Below are 19,109 nucleotides of genomic sequence, written 5' to 3'. Positions count from 1 at the left end.
ATTTTAAAGAAGAAAAGTTCAAAATTATTCACATAGCAACAGAACAGTAGGGCAAATTTTTTTACATGGCAATAGAACAGTAGGGCAAACATGCCAAGATTAAAAATGACAGTGACAACACATACGGAGGGGCAGCTCCACCCACTAATGGCCAAGGTGAGCAGCACACAGATACAAAAGAATAAATTATGGATTTTAATAAATATCACATCCTACCTAACAACTGCTGTGGAATATACTCATTCCTGTTTAAAGACTCAATTTCTCCTTCATGTCAGACAAAATGGTAACTCGTTAGAGCAATTTAAACAGATACCGATAAAGGAAGTTTTTGATTAAGGTCATGAATCTGGGCTGACAAGAAAGAGATGGTGTTTCAGGGAGAATAGCCTATTTAGGGAAGAATTAAACCTGGTGGAGGGGAAGGCACTAACTAGTGTGGTGCCAGCAAAAGGGCCTGGCAACTTCCAAAGCAACACGCTGTGGGAGGGCCAGGAGCCCACACTGGATATACAGCTAAGGATAAAAGGAAATTATCTTGGAGTCTAGACCACAGTTTCCCTGAGAGAAACAACCAAAAAGAACAAAATGACCTCTCTCTGCCTCTTCTTACTTCAGAAGGTTGTTATTTAATAGTGAATTTCCAAGAGTTTATTTAGGCTTTAAAATGCCTTCAAACTCTGCCTAAAATACTCAAAAGAACACAGGATGCCACAGTGGCCATTACATTATCCCTTTTATTCTTTACTCCGGTCAGACATCAATCTTTGACCTGGCAATGTACTTACCTTGTCAATAAAGTAAAATAAACAAACTGATTAAACTAAATAGATTTATTAATGAGTCATCACACTGATCTAGCAGAGAAAGGTACAAATAAGGCCCAGAAAGACAGAAATAGTAACTACTATCTTTTTTTTTCTATGTACTCCCTTAAGAGCATCTTTCAATCATCTATTCAGCAGTATGTCCAGGTGGAAGTGGTCGAAGCAAAAGGAAACACATTTGCTTTAATCCAATGACTTGACTAGGAAAGCTGCATATAAATTTCAGTGGATATGTAGTCTAACAAGACAGTAAGCTACCGGGGCACTGTCCAGGGGACACTTGGGGGGCTCAGGTCATGATCCTGGGGCCCTGAGATTGAGCCCTACATCGGGCTCCCTGCCTGGCGGGGGGAGGAAACCTTCTCCCTGCCCCTTTACTTGTGCTCTCAAATATATAAAATCTTTAAAAAAAAAAAAAAAGCCAACTTCAAACAGAGATAATATAAATGCTAAGTATTTAATGAAATGATCTTCTATAGAATGGAGGAGAGATAGGCAAAATGAAAAAGGTAAAGCAGGGATCCCTGGGTGGCTCATCAGTTCAGCGCCTGCCTTTGGCCCAGGGCGTGGTCCTGGAGTCCCGGGATCGAGATCCGCGTCAGGCTCCCTGCATGGAGCCTGCTCCTCCCTCTGGCCTGTGTCTCTGCCTCTCTCTCTCTCTGTCTATCATGAATAAATAAATAAAATCTTTAAAAAGAAAAAGGTAAAACATTTTAAGCTTCTTGGAAAAGATACTACTGTTGCCTTCGATCAATTCTATTCAGTAAATATTTATGGAGCATTTATTCCATGCCAGGTATGGGGTGGGTGGAATGTCACAGAGAGCAATCTTGCTGATGAAGACAACAGACCCCCAGCTCTGTTTTTGTGACAATACTAAAGCTAAAATAAGCTAACAGGGAAATCTAACAATGTTTATTTGCCTCTGCCTCCTGCCTCATTTTCTGAAAAATAAAAAGGACCAGGGACCTCTGGGTGGCTCAGTGGGTTTGTCATTGACTCTTGATTTCGGCTCAGGTCATGATCCCAGGGTCGTAAGACTGAGCCCCACATCAGGCTCTGCGTGGGGCCTACTTAAGAGTCTCCCTCTCCCTCGGCCCCTCCCTCCCTCTCTCTCTCATTCCCTCTTAAAAAAAAAAAAAAAAAAGACCAAATGGCCTATTGCCAAACTCATACAAAGTACTGGCCATTTAGATTTCCATCCTGTACTCACAAGAGCAGTAGTCAATCCTAACTGAATCACACGGTGCTACTTCCAGAAAAGGTTAAAGCTACTTGGTATAATTAAGGGAAATGGGGGGGGGGGGTGGATAATCTCAATTTTAAAAGCCTGAAATTTAAATCAGACTGATTCCTTTAAAAGATCCTTAACCATACCTCCCTCTACCTGTGAGGGAGGTATGCTTCAAAAAGATGCCCCCTGAGATCTGCTTAGAACTAGATACCTCAACACCTGAGTACATTTATTCTCCCAGATGTGCTCTCCCTTCTTCCATTGTAGGCCACCTCTCCCAATAACCCAGGTAGCTCTACCTAAGGAGACTCTACCTTCACCATGCTGCTCAAATCCCAGGTGAAAAAAAAAGAAAAAAGAAAAAGAAAAAGAAAAAAATCCCAGGTGAAAAACAAAACTCCGTTTCTTCAACAGTCCCTAGAGCCACTACACCCAATATGTTTTTGCCCCCCCATGTAGTAACCTCAATTACATAAAGCCTGGAATCCACGGTGACAACTTTAAAGGCACTCATATCTCCACACACAAGGTTATAAGAGTCTCTTATTCAACTGGGACCACAGCTGCACCAAATGCTTTCAGCTGTACTGCCTGTTAAGCTTCTCTGAACCAGCTTCTCAGCACAACTGAGGAGTAACTGCCCTTCAATTAGCCTACCACTTGTAAAAATAGTACTTCCTGCCACTCTCAAAGGATGCTTCACACCCTTTCAGTTACCAATCTGTTACTAAATTTCATTCTAATTTATTAGTGATCCAGCAAAGGATCCCCAAATGCAAAACTGCTGTTGTACGGGTTGAATAGTGTCCCTTTTTGGAAGGACAGGACCAAGGAACATGACGTTTAGAAATATGGTCTTTGTAGATGTAATCAAGTTAAAATAATATCATACTAGATTAGGGTGGGCCCTGATTCAATGACTGATGCCCTTATAAGAAAAGGAAAATTTCCAACAGACCTACACAGAGAGAACACAGAGGCAAAGACTGGAGTTATGCTGCAATAAGCCAAGAATACCACAGACTGCCAGCAACCACCAGCAACCACCAGAAGCTAGAAGAGGCAGGAAGGATTCTTCCCAAGAGCCTTCGGAGAGAGCGTGGCCCTGCTGACACCTGGATTTCAGACATGTAGCATCCAGAACTATGGAGAATAAAATTCTGTTGTTATAAGCCATCTAAGTTTGTGGTACTTTGTTTCAGCAGCCCCAGGAAATGAATAAAGCTGGCAAGTCAAGGTAAATGCAAATAGAGCTGCTTCTAATTGCTTGGTATTTGAGGCAAGCAAGCTCCTAGGCACTCTACAATTTCTTTCACAGAAAGGCATCTATGGACATTGTATGTCCATAACCCTAAAAAACAGGCAGAGTAAAATGTTAGTTTCAACCAGATCAGTGAAATCTTTTGAGCTTAGTGTCAACAGTGAATACTCCAACTCATTTGGGTGTTTCTGATCACAACAGCTGAGGGAATTGAGAAAACAGAATGCAAAAACCTGAGGGGAATTAGGTCAGCTCGTGCAGCCAAGAGTCCATCCCCTGTGAAAGAGCCCCAGGATCATTAGCAGCAATTAACAGCACAGGGCACTCAGTGCTCACCACTACTTCCAACTGGTTGGAAGGCAGCAAAAGAGTGCCACCTACTGCAAGACTAGCCACAGAACTAAGACAGTACTGTTAACATTCCAATTTTTTATCTAAAACAAGTTGCCATTCTTAGTAGACTAGCAGAAGGGAAGAGAGGCTAGAGCCAACATCTCTCTGTAGAACTTGCTCAACTTCCCTCAAGGGGTAGCTGACTGTGTTCTGCCCAATTCAGGCACCTGGGATTCAAATAACCAGATGGCCAGTGGCTTCACATCACATGGGCAAGCATACCTTTTGCTCCATGATTGACAGAAGAGGGAGGTTCGTCATCAGACGTAGAGCTCAGGTTCAGGGCAAGCTCTGCAACTCTTTTCTTCTGTTTCTTGATAGGGGCAGTGCATTCTGGATCATTTCTCCTCCTCATTGTTACTGCAACCATAAATCCAGATAGTCAGCTGCCCTTGTCAGAGCCACTAGGATCAGAGTAGGGATTCCAAAATATAAATCATCAAAGGGATGGGATTTGGCAATTCCAAACAGATTCCAGTGCCAGTTTCTCAAACTGAGGTCCAGGAAAGACGCTAGCCAAGCTCTAGTCTTCAATAATAGCTGTTCGTTTTACTGGAAAATGTGTGGTGCTCACAAACTGAGAGGCCTCAGGGCCTTGATGTCAGATATCAAAAAGTCACAAGCCACAGGGGGGTAAAAGGTCTTGGGTACTTATTATTCTATACTTTTCATGCAACATTGGCCATGTGTATACTGGACATTAATTATGAAACCTAATGAGTATCAACCAATATTTACAAGGTGAAGGGACCATCCCAGAATGACTGCTCCATCACCATTATAATTTTTATCCAGACAATTAAGAGGTTACACAATATAATACGAATACTGGTTTTGGTTTATTTCAGGATGTTTGAAAACATGAAAGAATTGGGAGTTTTCAATGAGGGTAAGGAATGGAAGCAGTGGTTACTTAGGACTCAGGAAACAGAAGAGTGGGAAAGTTATTGAAACCAGAGGTAGCCGTATCATAGGACTCTGGTGTGAAAATAATTTTAAGAGGGATCCCTGGGTGGCGCAGCGGTTTAGCGCCTGCCTTTGGCCCAGGGCACAATCCTGGAGACCGGGGAGCGAATCCCACATCGGGCTCCCGGTGCATGGAGCCTGCTTCTCCCTCTGCCTGTGTCTCTGCCTCTCTCTTTATCTCTCTCTCTCTCTCTCTCTGTGACTATCATAAATAATAAAATAAAATAAATAATAATAATTTTAAGAACACCAACACACCTCCATGAAAAAAGAATGGAAACAATCAGGTACCAGGTCACCATTATCCATGCCCATGGGTAGGTACATGAGAGGTAAGATTGAGGGGAAAAAATAGATGGAATGAAGTGACTGTGACATTTTGAAACCTTAAGGAATGATCAAGTTAAAGAGCAAGCGAGAGCAGTAGTGAATCGGGTGTGGTTCACATACAACTGATGGGCTAGAAGAAGACTCAGAGAAAGAACTCAAAACGTAAGAGCAGACAGGTGGGTGACCAACTGGGCTGCACTTCCTTGAAGAAGGGGAGGTGCAGAGTGACAAAACAGGCTTTTAACACGGACACGGACACAGCAGCCAGAGAGCAACGCAAGGCAAAGACACCGCTGATGCCCTCAACCTCACAAAACCCTGAGTCACATGTTTCGCTTCTCTACAACTCAAGGATGAGCCAGTCAACCCAACGCATGATCTTATTCTAAGGAGGCAATCTCTCTTACTAGCCACAGGCAGGGGTTATCCTGGGGAAGGAAGAACGGGGGACGCTGAACAAAGAGAAAGCAAGACCACGTTTCACTTTAAGCCATCGTCTATAAATGCCGCCCCCGCCAAAAAAGAAGGCCCCTAACAAAAGCAAAAAGGGCCATCTGATTCTTAGCGACTCTGGGAGACTGCAAGCACGGGAAACTCAACGTGGACTGCGTTGGGGTGGGTGCAAAAAAAGGGGGGTGGGGTGGGAGAGTAAAGAGTTGTGTGAAAGGCAGGAGATACTGATGCTCCTCCCCAGGCCACCTTGGATCGGGGCCTTCCAAATCATCTACTCCGACGCTCTCATTTTCCATTGGGAAAACCTGAGGCGCAGGAGGGAAGGCCGCACACCTTAACCAGTGGCCCGCTCAAGTGACCCGCACAGGCCAGAGGAACGTGCCCCGCACAGGCCAGAGGAACGTGCCCCGGCAGCGAACTTCTACGTGGAAGCCGCAAGGCCTGTTTCTAGCCGCTGCTCCCTCAAGGCAGGGGCTCACGCCCCCTGTCCAGTCGTCTCTCCCAAGGTGTCGGTTTGGCACTGCCACCCTTATCCACGGAGCGAGAGGAGGTCGCAGCTCTCCCAGCCAGTCTTTTCATTTGAAAACAACGTGAGTGTGTGAATGTGTGCGCACAGACGTTCGTCGGCGGCGACTCGGACTGCCGGGAGCCGGAGGGCGGGTGGGGGCGGGGAGGGCTGAAGGAAGCGGGGGGGAGGGGCGGCGAGGGTCACCACCGCCGGTGCGCGGCCGAGGCGGCGGTGGAGGGGGAAGGATGCTAAGCCCGCGCGCCCGCCCGCCCGCTCGCTCCCCCCGGGCCGCGCGTCGGCACTCACGCTGAGGGGAGAGAGTGAGCTGCCTGGGAGCGGAGAGGCGGGGGTCAGGCCGCCGTTGCCGCCGCCGCCACCAGGCCTGGCCCTGCCGCTGCCAGAGCCGCCGCCTCCTCCCTCAGTTTCGTTTCCCCACCAGCCAGCCGGGTCCGCCGGCCGCGCTGTCGCGCTCGGGTCCCGCCCTGCGGGCTGCGCAGCTTGATGACGTCACGGGCCGCCCGCACCCTCCGCGCGGCCGGGTCCTGGCCCCGGGGAAGAAGGCTCAGGTTCGGGCCCGCCCCACCCCCACCCGGGGCGGGCCCGGGCGCCTGCGCGGAAGAGCCTGAGGGGAAGGATCCCAAAGCCACGGTGCCCGAGGTGTCCTCGCTTCCCGCCCTGGGGGGCGAGCAACAGACGTAGAAATCAGAAGAGCAGGTGTCGTCACGTCACCTCATTTCATTTGATCCCGTTATTATTTTCATCTTGCAGATTAAGAACAAGTCGGGAGAGGTAAACGGCGAACTGGTTAGGGGCAGAAACCCAGTCTTCGGGTCCACCGCTGTATCCCCAACATCCCGCGCAAAGTACATCTTCAACAGCTGTTGAACGAAGGTCGGGAGGAAAAAAGGAATGCTGCCTGTGGCATCTTCCCGTACGGAAACCGATGGCTTCCCATCCCAAGCCCCCTTCCACTTCTCTGGCCAATATGGCCAGAAGTCTGCTTCACATCCTTACTCAGTCACTTCACACCCATAAATTCAAATCTGACTTTATGCTCTCCTGTAAACCTGCTCTTTTTCCAGTGAATGGTGCCACCGTTCATCCTGTTGGTCCAACCAGGAATCTGGGATGGCCCTATCTCCCTCATTCCCCAGAGCCTCCGATACACACTTCATTGAGTTTACCTCCTAATTGTCTCCCAAATCCATACATTCTTCTCCATCCCCATTGGCACAAGCCAGACACTCACCTTCTCTCAACAGGATTCCTCCAATAATCTCCAAATCATTCTTCCTGTCTCCAGTGGTGATGCTTGTAGTATAGAATTTTTAAAATGTATTCTGATCTTGTCATAACCTATCAATGATTAAAACCCGTCAATGACTTGACCTCCCATTTCTCTTGGGTTGAAACTCATGTCTTGACGATGGCTACAAAACTCTTCAGTCTGACCCCATCTGCAGTCGTGCCTTCTGTTATTGGCCCTTTCTCCCCATCCCCATATCTCTTAAGGGTACAACCCCCTACCTGGATAGTCTTCTCACCCTTTGCTTGGCTAATGTCCACTTATCCCTGAGATGTTTAGCATCCTTATCTGGAAATCTTTCCTAACTCCACAAGTCTGGGTTGGGAATCCCACCCCCAAGTTCCCATAGTTTTTTGTCTTTCTGCTATCAAAGCACTTATCACAGTGTTGTGTAATGACCCCTTGACTCACTTGCCTCCTCCATCCAGTTGTAAACTTTGTACAGGAAAGGTTATCTCCATCTGTCTGCATTAAATCTTGTGGATTTAATATAGTAGCTGGTAGTAGGTGCTCAATAGACATTTATTGAATCTGTGTAAGTATGGAAGGTGAATAAAGGTTAAATGATGTACCCAAGGTCACAGAGCTAGGAAGCAGCAAATGGACATTTAAACCTAGGCCTCTTTGATTGTAAAGCTAAGTGTTTTTCCACCTCACCAGGGATTCTTAACATATGTGAGCCTTGGACACCTTTGGTAATCTTGTAAAGCTTATGGACCCACTCTCAAAATATAATTTGAAGGGCATAAAATACAATACAAAGGAAATTAAGAGTTACAAAGGAAATCAATTATATTGAAATATAATTATTTAACAGATTTTGTGATTTGTAATTTAAAGTAAAACATTAAATAATGCATTTAAAAATAGAGAAAAGATAAAATTAGTTTTTAATATATATGAGTAAAATCAATGAATAGGGCTGGAACAACTAGATAAATATATAGACAAAAGATGAACCTTGATTTCTACCTTACACCATAAGCAAAATTAAATCAAATGGATCAGACCTACACATAAGAGCAAAAATGATAAAGCTTATAACAGAAAACATTAGGCAACTATAGTGAACAATAATATATTGTTTATTTGAAAGTTACTAACAAAGTAAATCTTTTTTTTTTTAATTTTTATTTATTTATGATAGGCACACAGTGAGAGAGAGAGAGACAGAGACACAGGCAGAGGGAGAAGCAGGCTCCATGCACCAGGAGCCTGATGTGGGATTCGATCCCGGGTCTCCAGGATCGTGCCCTGGGCCAAAGGCAGGCGCCAAACCGCTGCGCCACCCAGGGATCCCCTAACAAAGTAAATCTTAAAAGTTCTCATCACAAGAAAAAAAATTAGAACTATGTGAGGTGATAGATAGTAACTTATTTGTGGTATAATCAGTTCATAATATATACATATATCAGGTTATGTTATACACTTTATTTTTTTTATTTTATTTTTTTTATGTTATACACTTTAAACTGGATACTATATTATATGTCAATTATATCTCCATAAGCAGGGGGGAAAAGGAAGTTAAAAAAAGAAAACATAAGGGAATATCTTTGCAGACTTAGAGGAGACAAAGATTTTTTTCAACAAAAGACCCAAAGAGCATTAATCAGAAGAAAAAATTGTTGAAATAGACTTCAACAAAATTAAAGGCTTTTGCTCATCAAAAGATACCATTAAGAAATTGAATAGGTAAGCCACAAACTGAGAGAATAATATTCACAATACATATATCTGACAGATGACTTATACCAAAAAAAAAAAAAAATATATATATATATATATATAATACTCAGTAATAAAACCAGAAAGTTGCAATTCTTGTCAAAATGGAGAAAACAAGGATGCCCAGGTGGCTTAGCGGTTGAGCATTTGCCTTTGGCTCAGGGTGTGATCCCAGATTCCCAGGATCGAGTCCCACATGGCGTTCCCTTCATGGAGCCTGCTTCTCCTCCCTCTGCCTGTGTCTCTGCCTCTTTTTCTGTGACTCTCATGAATGAATAAATAAGATCTTTTTTAAAAATGTAGAAAACACATTCCATTCCATTTCTCCCACTGAAATGGAACTAAAACCTAGGCAGAATGAATGGAACATCTATCTAAGGATTCTGAAAAGTAAATGGTAGCAGGATTATTAGGGAAGGAAATCAGAAGTCAAAGAACCACCAAATCGGAAGTAAGTTTCCTAATTGTTACCCTGCATCTCCTGGCTAGGAATGAAAGGTAGCCTGAAACCCACCACTATGTAGCAGATGAAGATAGAGCTTCAAGAGAAACCATGTATTTCTCATCCCAGAAACAAGAAAGATGTTCCTACAGATCAGAGAAAGTGGGGGGGTTTGTTTTGTCTGTTTACTTAATCCACTTCCATCCCAGTCTTCAGACAGTCACAAGATGACTATGATAGCAAAGCCTACAGCCCATTAGAATCACAGCCCACAGAAGGTAGGTAGGAAATTGTGGTTTGGACCTACCTGAGCCCTGTTGAAACAAACAAACACAAAACAAAACAAAAAACAACCAAACAGAAACAAATAAACAAAATCAACATTCTCCATAGGATTTGAGCAAGACCCAGAGTCACATGCATAATTTTTGAAGTGTACAAGATAAAATCCAAAATTACTCAATATACAAAGAATGAGGAAATGTTTAATATTTTTCAACATAAAAGAAAATCAACGGGCTCTAGCCTTGTGAGGATACATATGTTGGAATTAGTGTTTTTTTTTAATTAGTGTTATTTTTGTTTTTATTAAGACTTTGTCTTGGGACGCCTGGGTGGCTCAACGGTTGAACATCTGCCTTCAGCTCAGGGCGTGATCCCAGGATCCAGGATCAAGTCCTGTATTGGGTTCTTCGCAGGGAGCCTGCATCTCCCTCTGCCACTCTCTCTCTGTCTTTCATGAATAAATAGTCTTAAAAAAAAAAAGACTTTATCTTTTCTAGAGCAGTTTAAGGTTCACAGCAAAATTGAAGGGAACTTCTCCCATTATCAACATTCTCCAGAAGAAAGGTATATTTGTTACAACTGATGGACTTACATTGACAAATCATAATCACCCAAAGTCCATAGTTTACATTAAGGTTCACTCTTGGTGTCGTATACTCTGAGGGTTTAGAAAAATGTATAATGACATGTATTCATCATTATGGCTTCATACAGAGTATTTTCACTACCCTAAAAGTCCTCTGCAATCTGCCTATTCATCCCTTCCCAACCCAAACCCTGGCAACCACTGATCTTTTTATTGTCTCCATTTTGTCTTTTCCAGAGTGTCATAGAGTTGGAATCATATAATAAGTAGCCTTTTCAGACTGGCTTCTTTTAGTAAGTAAAATGCACTAAGTTTCCTCCATGTCTTTTCATAACTTAATAGCTCGTTTCTTTTCAGTGCTCCATAATATTCCATTGTCTGGATGTACCACACTTTCTTTATCCATTTATCTAATGAAGGATATCTTGGTACTTCTAGGTTTTGAAAATGGTGAATAAGCTGCTATAAACATCCATGTGGAGGTCTTGGTGTGGACATTTTTCTTGGTGTGGAAGTTTTCAGCTCCTTTGGGTAAATACCAAGGAGTACAATGGCTGGCTCATATCTTAAGGGTATATTAAGTTTTAAAAGAAACTACCAAACTGTCTTCCCAAGTGGCTGTACCATCTTGCATTTCCACCAGCATGCATGAGAGTTCTTCTTGTTCCACACCAGCACCAGTGCTTAGTGTTGTCAGTATTCTGGATTTTGGACATTTTAATATGTGTGTAATACTATCTCATTATTTTAATTTGCATTCCCTTGGTGACATATTATGTGGGGCATCTTTTCATATGCTTGTTTGCCATCTGTATATTTTCTTTGGTGAGGTGTCTGTTAAGGTCTTTGACCTAATTTTTAATTGAGTTGCTTGCTGTCTTATGAGTTCTAAGAGTTCTTTATATGTGTTAAATAGCCCTCCTTTATCAGATGTGTCTTTTTATGAATATTTTCTCCCAATCTGTCTTCTCCTTCTCTTGACATTGTCTTTCATGGAACAGATTTTTTATTTTACTGAAGTCTTTCATAAGTCATGCCTTTGGTGTTGTATCTTAAAAGTCATAATTATACCCAAAGTCATCTAGGATTTCTCCTATGTTCTCTTCTTGAAATATGTAGTTTTGTGTTTTACATATAGGTATGTTATCCATTTTGAATTAATTTTTGTGAAAGGTAGGGATGCCTGGGTGGCTCAGTGGTTGAGGGTCTGCCTTCGGCTCAGGGGTAATCCTGGAGTTCCGAGATCGAATCCTGCATCAGGCTCCTTGCATGGAGACTGCTTCTCCCTCTGCCTATGTCTCTGCCTCTCTCTCTCTCTCTCTCTGTGTCTCTCATGAATAAATAAATAAAATATTTTTAAAAATGAATATGGATGGGGGATCCCTGGGTGGCTCAGCGGTTTAGTGCCTGCCTTTGGCCCAGGGCGCGATCCTGGAGTCCCGGGATCGAGTCCTGCATCAGGTTCCCGGCATGGAGCCTGCTTCTCCCTCTGCCTGTGTCTCTGCCTCTCTCTCTCTCTCTCTATGTCTATCATGAATAAACAAATAAAATCTTAAAAAAATGAATATGGATGTCCAGTTACTCAGATACAATTTGTTGAAAAGACTTTCTCCAATGTATTGCCCTTAATCTCTTGCTAACGATCAGTTGGCTATATTTGTGTGGGTCTATTTCTGGGTTCTCAATTCTGTTCCATTGATCTATTTGCCTATTCTTTTGCCAACACCACATTATCCTTACTATGGCTTTATAGTAAGTCTTAAAGTTGGGTTATGTCAGCCCTCCAACTTTGTTCTTCTCCTTCAATAATGTGTTGGCTAGGGATCCCTGGGTGGCGCAGCAGTTTGGTGCCTGCCTTTGGCCCAGGGCCCAATCCTGGAGACCCGGGATCGAATCCCACATTGGGCTCCTGGTGTGTGGAGCCTCCTTCTCCCTCTGCCTATGTCTCTGCCTCTCTCTCTCTTTCTCTCTCTCTCTCTGTGACTATCATGAATAAATTAAAAATATATATATATCTTAAAAAATAATGTGTTGGCTATTCTGGACCCTTTGTCTCTCAATATAAACATTAGAGTCACTTTATCAATAACCACAAAATAACCTTCTGTGATTTTAATTGGGATTGCATTGAATCTATAGGTCAAGTCAGGTAAAACTAATACCTTGACAGTATTCCTATCCATGAATGTGGAATATCTTTCTGTTTATTTAAATCTTTGATTTCATTGATCAGAGTTTTATAGTTGTCCTCCTATAGATATTGTACATGTTTGGTAGATTTATATCTAAGTATTTCATTTTTTAGGGTGCTAAAGTAAATAGTATTCTGGTTTTTAAAAAAGGTTTTATTTATTGATTCATGAGAGACACAGAGAGAGAAAGAGGCAGAAACACAGGCAGAGGGAGAAGCAGACCCCCATGAAGAGCTCAATGCGGGACCCGATCCCAGGACTCCAGGCCCACGATCTGAGCCAAAGGCAGACACTCAAATACTGAGCCACCCAGGCACCCCTAGTATTGTGTTTTATCTTCAAATTCCATTTGTTCATTCTGGTATAAATGAAAAAAAATTGACTTTTGTATATTAATCCTATATCCTGCAAGAGACAAAAGTTTGTAATGATTTGAATAGATATTCCAAAGAGGAAATATAAATAGCAAACAAAAATATGAAAGTATGCCCAATATCAGAAATCACTAGAGAAATGCAAATCCAAACTGCAATGAGAAATCACCTCACACTCATTAGGATGATCATATCAAAAATTATATAAGGGGAACTGGGTGCCTCAGTCAGTTAAGTGTCCAACTCTTGATTTCAGCTCAGGTCATGATCTCAAGGTAGTGAGATCAAGCTCCAAACTGGACTCCAAACTCAGCAGGGAGTCTACTCGGGATTCTCTCTCTCCCTCCCCCTTGGTGGAAGACAGTTTGGTAGTTTCTTATAAAACTTAGTATACTTGGGCAGCCCCGGTGGCACAGCGGTTTAGTGCCGCCTGCAGCCCAGGGTGTGATCCTGGAGACCCGGGATCGAGTCCCACATCAGGCTCCTTGCATGAAGCCTGCTTCTCCCTCTGCCTGTGTCTCTGCCTCTCTCTCTCTCTCTGTCTCTCATGAATAAATAAATAAAATCTTAAAAAAAAAAACTTAGTATACTATTAAGATATGAACAAGCAGTTGTACTCTTTGGTATTTACCCAAAGGAGTGAAAATTTATGTCCACACCAGAAGCAGACCCCTCCCACTCATGGTCTCTCTCTTATGCTCTCTCTCTCAAATAAATAAATAAATCTTAAAATATATGTGTGTATGTGTGTATATTAACAGAAATAACAAGTATTGATGGGAGCATGCAGAAATTGGAACCCTAGTGCACTATTGGTAGGAACGTCAAATGTAGCCACTGTGGAAAACAGTATGGAGGTTCCTCCAAAAATTAAAAATAGAATTACCATATAATCTAGCAATTCCACTTCTGAGTATATATCCAAGAGAATCAAAAGCAGGATCTCAAAGAGATATTCGCACACCCCTGGTTATTGAAGCATTATTTGCATAGTCAAGAGGTAGAAGCAAACCAAGTATCTATCAATGGTGAATGAATATACAAATGTGGTACATACAGACAATGGAATATCATCCAGCCTTAAAAAAGAAAGAAATCCTGTCACATGCTAAAACATGGATAAATCTTGGGGACATTATGTAAAGTGAAATAAGCCAGTCACAAAAAGACAAATACTGTATAATTCCACTTACATGAGGAATCTAAAGTAGTCAAGCTAGGGATAGCTTAAGAGTTTTTACTCCTTCTTAGATCATGGTGGCTCAGTTGGTTAGGCATTGGACTTTTGATTCCAGCTTGGGTTGTGATCTCAGGGTTGTGGGACCAAGCTCTAAGTCAGGATCCCTCTCTCCCTGCCCCTCCTTTCTGCTAGCTCTCTCTCTCTCTTTTTCTCTCTTTCATAAATAAATAAATAAATAAATAAATAAATTAATTAATTAATTAATTAATTAAATCTTTTTAAAAATTAAAAAAAAACATAGTCAATCTCATAGAAACAAAAAGTAGAATTGCACTTTACAAAGACTGGGGGAGCAGGAAATGGGGAATTGTTACTCAATGGGTTTTCAGTTTTGAAAGATGAAAAGTTTCTAAAGATCTGTTGCACAGGGATGCCTGGGTGGCTCAGCAGTTGAGCATCTGCCTTCGGCTCAGGGCATGATCCTGGAGTTCCTGGATCAAGTCCCACATCAGGCTACCTGCATGGAGCCTGCTTCTCCCTCTGCCTGTGTCTCTGCCTCTCTCCTTCTGTCTCTCATGAATAAATAAATAAAATCTTTTTTAAAAAATCTGTTGCACAACAATATGAATATAGTTAAAACTGTTGAACTGTACATTTTAAAATGGTTAAAATTTTAAAAATGATGATAAATTTTATTTTATGTGCTTTTTACCACAATTGAAAAACATGTCCATTATAACCATGATCTAAGAAGGAGTAAAAACTCTTAAAATGAATAGGAAGATAGCAAGTCTCCACAGAGAAAGAAAAAAACATAAAAGAGAACCTAAATAGGGATTTTATTTTATTTTATTTTTTAGATTTTATTTATTTATTTATTTGAGAGAGAGAGAGAGAAAACAAGAGACAGAGCATGAGCAGAAGGAGAGGAGCAGAGGGAGAAGCAGACTCCCTGCTGAGGAGGGAGCCCAGTGCAGGGCCCCATCCCAGCACCCTGTGATCATGTCCTGAACCTAAGGCCGATGCTTAACTGACTGAGCCACGCAGGCACCTCCCAAATAGGGATTTTAGAATTGAAAAATACAGTAAGAGAAACAAAATAATTCCCCTAGATGAATTCAACATCAGAGTGGAAATGGCAGAGGAAGAGTCATTGAACCTGAAGATAAATCAACAGGAACTATCCAATCTGAACAACAAAGAAAAATGAACAGTGTCAGAGGGAAAACACCAAAAGGTGTTATGCTTATGTCACCAGTCCCAGAAGGAAAAGAGAAAAAAGAAAATTTGATGTGAGGGGTTCCTGGGTGGCTCAGTCAGTTAAGCATCTGCCTTGGGCTCAGGTCATGATCCCAGAGTTATGCCCCACATTGAACCTCTCACATCAGCTCCCTGCTCAGCAGGGGTCTGCTTCTTCCTCTCCCTTTGCTCCTTCCCCCGACTTGTGCACATGCATGCTCTCTCTCTCTTTCAAATAATTAAATAAAATCTTAAAAAAATATTTGGTGCAGAAAAAATATTTGAAGAAATAATGGCTGAAAACTTCCAAAAGATGGGGGGGGGGGGCACATAAACTTAAAGATTCCAGCTCACTCTCCAAACAAGAGAAACTCAAAGAAATCTATTCCCAAATGCTTAGTTTCATAATCAAACTATTGAAAACTAAGGCAAAAAAAAAAAAATACCTTAAAAATAGTCGAGAAAAACTCAGTATCACATATAGAAAAACAATAATTATAGCAACTGTGAATTTCACAATGAAGGAATGAAGGAGGAGTGATAAAAAATGGCAAATATTTAGGTAAATGCCATAAACTCTTCTTTCTCCTTTTAAGTTCTTCAAAATTTACGTGAGAGTTGAAAGCAAAGAATATGACGTCTGATGGAGTTTTCAATGGATGTAGATGTACTCTATAATGACAACTATAGCATAAATGAAGGAACAAGGTTTCTGTATTCCACTGAAAGTTGTAATATATTAATCCTAAATAGACTGAAAAGTACATATATTGTAATCCCTAGAGCAACACCTTTAAAAAGATTTAGGAATTTCAACTTCTGGAATGGCATAGTAAGGACCTCTAAAAGTACAGTTTTCCTGGGGCACCTGGGTGGCTCAGTGGTTGAGCCTCTGCTTTGGGCCCAGATCCTGATCCCAGGGTTCTGGGATCAAGTCCCACAACAGGCTTCCGGCAGGGAGCCTGCTTCTCCCTCTACCTGTGTCTCTGCCTCTCTCTGTGTGTCTCTCATAAATAAACAAACAAAATCTTAAAAAAAAAATACAGTCTTCCTAAAAGCAAAGAAAACAGGCAGATTTGTCAAAATCAATTTTTTTAGAACTCAGGAAATTAACCAAATACTTGCAGCCATCGAAGGAGGGCTTCCTCAGGAAAAAAAAAAAAAGTTTTGGTAAGAACAATGAGCTTTGTAGCATTTTAACTTGCCCTAATCCTATCCCCTTAATCCCCTTATCACTTGCTCTGTGGTAGACTAAAAAATCAACAACATCCCAACTGTGGCAGCTATGAAAACCAGCAATCCAGCAGCAACTGGGAGGACAAAACATGTTTGGAGCTCCTCCAAAGCCCCACCCTCAGAGAATTATCTCTATTTTAACTGTCTGGTAGCTTGCTGAAAAATTCCATTCTCAGAGCATGTCTTTATTTTATCTGAGCCAGAGGTTACTCTGTGCAAACAGTTCTATTTGCAAAGCACTATCAAAAAGCATCAGTGGCAAGCACTTCCTGAGGTGGCATTACCAGTTGGAGTTAACAAAAACTGAAACTAGATTTATGAAAATGAGTTGCCCAAAGGGGTCTCTAAAAACTCCAGGATATTCCTAGGTATCTAGAAGGCTATGGGAGTATGTAGGACTGTGCACATGCTAGGAAAGACCTGAGAAGGCCCTATTAGCTCACACTTAGACCAACTGTGAGGCTTTGCACAAGCAGGAAGTGAAGATTAAGGCCGAGTTACTTGTAAACTGCCTGTCAGAACATTGAAGCCGTACCCCAACATGCACACACAGACCTCCACGAAGGCTAGATTTGTTGGTTCAAAGCATTTAAGGAAATCTGTCCAGTCATTAGCTATAAACTAACCGCACAGAGAATTCAGTGGCCATCCACAACAAAGAATACAAACTTTAGAGAATTCATTCAGGAAAATCACTAAAAAAATAGCAACAAAACCAAACCAGTGTGTGTGCATGTGTGTGTGTGATGCCACATTATTTTAAACGTTCAGTTTTCAACACACAAAGAGATAGTAAAGTATGACTCCTGCAAGGCATGGGGGGTGGGGAGGGAAGCAGCCAGTAGAAATATATCAGTGAATGCCCAGAAGTTGAACCTAGTGGACAATGATTTTAAATCATCCATTATAGGGATCCCTGGGTGGCGCAGCGGTTTGGCGCCTGCCTTTGGCCCAGGGCGTGATCCTGGAGACCCGGGATCGAATCCCACATCGGGCTCCCGGTGCATGGAGCCCGCTTATCCCTCTGCCTGTGTCTCTGCCTCTCTCTCTCTCTCTGTGACTATCATAAATAAATAAAAAAAAAATTAAAGACATTTAAAAAATAAATAAATAAATCATCCATTATAATATATTCAAAGAATTGAAGGAAACTATATCCAAAGAATTAAAAGAAAATATGAGAGAAGTGCCTCACCATAGAGAGAACATCAATAAAGAGGTAGAAATTATTTTTAAAAAAGAACAAAGTAGAAATTCCAGCATTGAAGAGCATAATAACTGACATGAAACTTTCACTGTTGGAACTTATTATGGACTGAATTATGGCAACCATAAAATTCATATGTTGAAGTCCTAACTCCCAATGTGACTGCATCTGGAGATAGGGCTTTTAGGAGGTAACTAAAGTTAAAATGGGTTATAAGGGATCCTCAATAAGATTAACAGCTGACTACGTATCAGAAATCATGGAGGCGGGATGCCTGGGTGGCTCAGAGACTTAGCGCCTGCCTTCAGCCCAGGGTGTGATCCTGGAGTCCTGGGATAGAGTCCCACATCAGGCTCTTGGCATGGAGCCTGCTTCTTCCTCGACCTGTGTCTCTGCTTCTCACCCCCCACCCCCGTGTCTCTCATGAATAAATAAATAAAATTTTTTTTAAAAAAAAGAAAGAAATCATGCAGGCTTGGGGTGCCTGGATAGCTTAGTGGTTCAGCATCTGCCTTTGGCTCAGGTAGTGATCTGGAGATCCTGAGATCGAGTCCTGCATCCGGCTCCCTGCAGGGAGCCTGCTTCTCCCTCTGCCTATGTCTCTGCCTCTCTCTGTGTGTCAAATAAATAAATAAATAAATAAATAAATAAATAAATAAAATATTTTAAAAAGAAAAGAAATCATGGAGTCTAGAAGGTGGTAGAATGACATATTTAAAATGCTGAAAGAAAAAAAGGCTGTCAACCAAGAATTCTATATCCAGTAAAACTTCAAAAAAGTAGCAACAAAAACAAACTGGGGAGCAGAGGTCATAAAGAAGAAATTGAGACATTCCCAGATAAACAAAAGCAGAATTTGTTATTATTAGACCGGCCTTACAAGAAATATTGAAATGAATCCTTCAAGCTGAAAGAAAGAGCACTAGACAGCACATTAAATCCACACAAAGAAATATATAGTACCAGTAAAGTTTGCCTCAAATCCATTTGGGAGTAGGCAAATGAAAAAGAGTAAATAAATTATACTCAGAGTTCTCTGTCTTATATTCCCTGCCATTTTCATCCCTGTCACTTAATCAGAAAACAAAGTAACTTGAGAGGATGTATTTTTATTTCTTACTTTAAAAATGAATAATATGAATTTTTTTAAAGTATACACAGAGATATGGTAAAAAAAAAAAAACCACTATATCAATTAAAATTGAATTTTTTTACTTTTATAATTTATTTTATTTAAATTCAATTAGTTTACATAGTGTATCATTAGTTTCAAATGTAGAGTTCAGTTATTCATCCATTGTGTAACACCCAGTGCTCAGTAAATCATGTGTCCTCCTTAATGCCCATCACCCAGTTACCTCA

General features: G+C 41.6%; 1 protein-coding gene and 1 long non-coding RNA gene across 2 annotated transcripts in view; one reads left to right on the top strand and one right to left on the bottom strand.

Moving 5' to 3' along the window:
• The window catches only part of CMTR1 (cap methyltransferase 1), a 50,325-nt gene extending 43,751 nt beyond the window's left edge, over window positions 1–6,574 (bottom strand). The window contains exons 1-2 of the mRNA XM_025990847.2: window positions 6,279–6,574; window positions 3,938–4,075 (exon numbers count right to left, since the gene is read on the bottom strand). Coding sequence (XP_025846632.2) covers window positions 3,938–4,070 — 133 coding nt within the window. The 5' untranslated portion in view covers window positions 4,071–4,075; window positions 6,279–6,574. The remainder of the gene's footprint in view (window positions 1–3,937; window positions 4,076–6,278) is intronic.
• LOC112913954 (uncharacterized) lies at window positions 5,354–7,360 on the top strand. The gene is made up of 2 exons (XR_003233775.2): window positions 5,354–6,054; window positions 6,741–7,360. It is a non-coding gene; the product is annotated as an uncharacterized lncRNA (long non-coding RNA).
• Window positions 7,361–19,109: the final 11,749 nt, after the last annotated feature.

The sequence above is a fragment of the Vulpes vulpes genome, chromosome 1 (genome assembly GCF_048418805.1).
Source record: "Vulpes vulpes isolate BD-2025 chromosome 1, VulVul3, whole genome shotgun sequence".
Taxonomy (NCBI): Eukaryota; Metazoa; Chordata; class Mammalia; order Carnivora; family Canidae; genus Vulpes; species Vulpes vulpes.
Note: the sequence above shows the minus strand (reverse complement) of the source record. Positions and strands in the feature narration are given on the sequence as shown.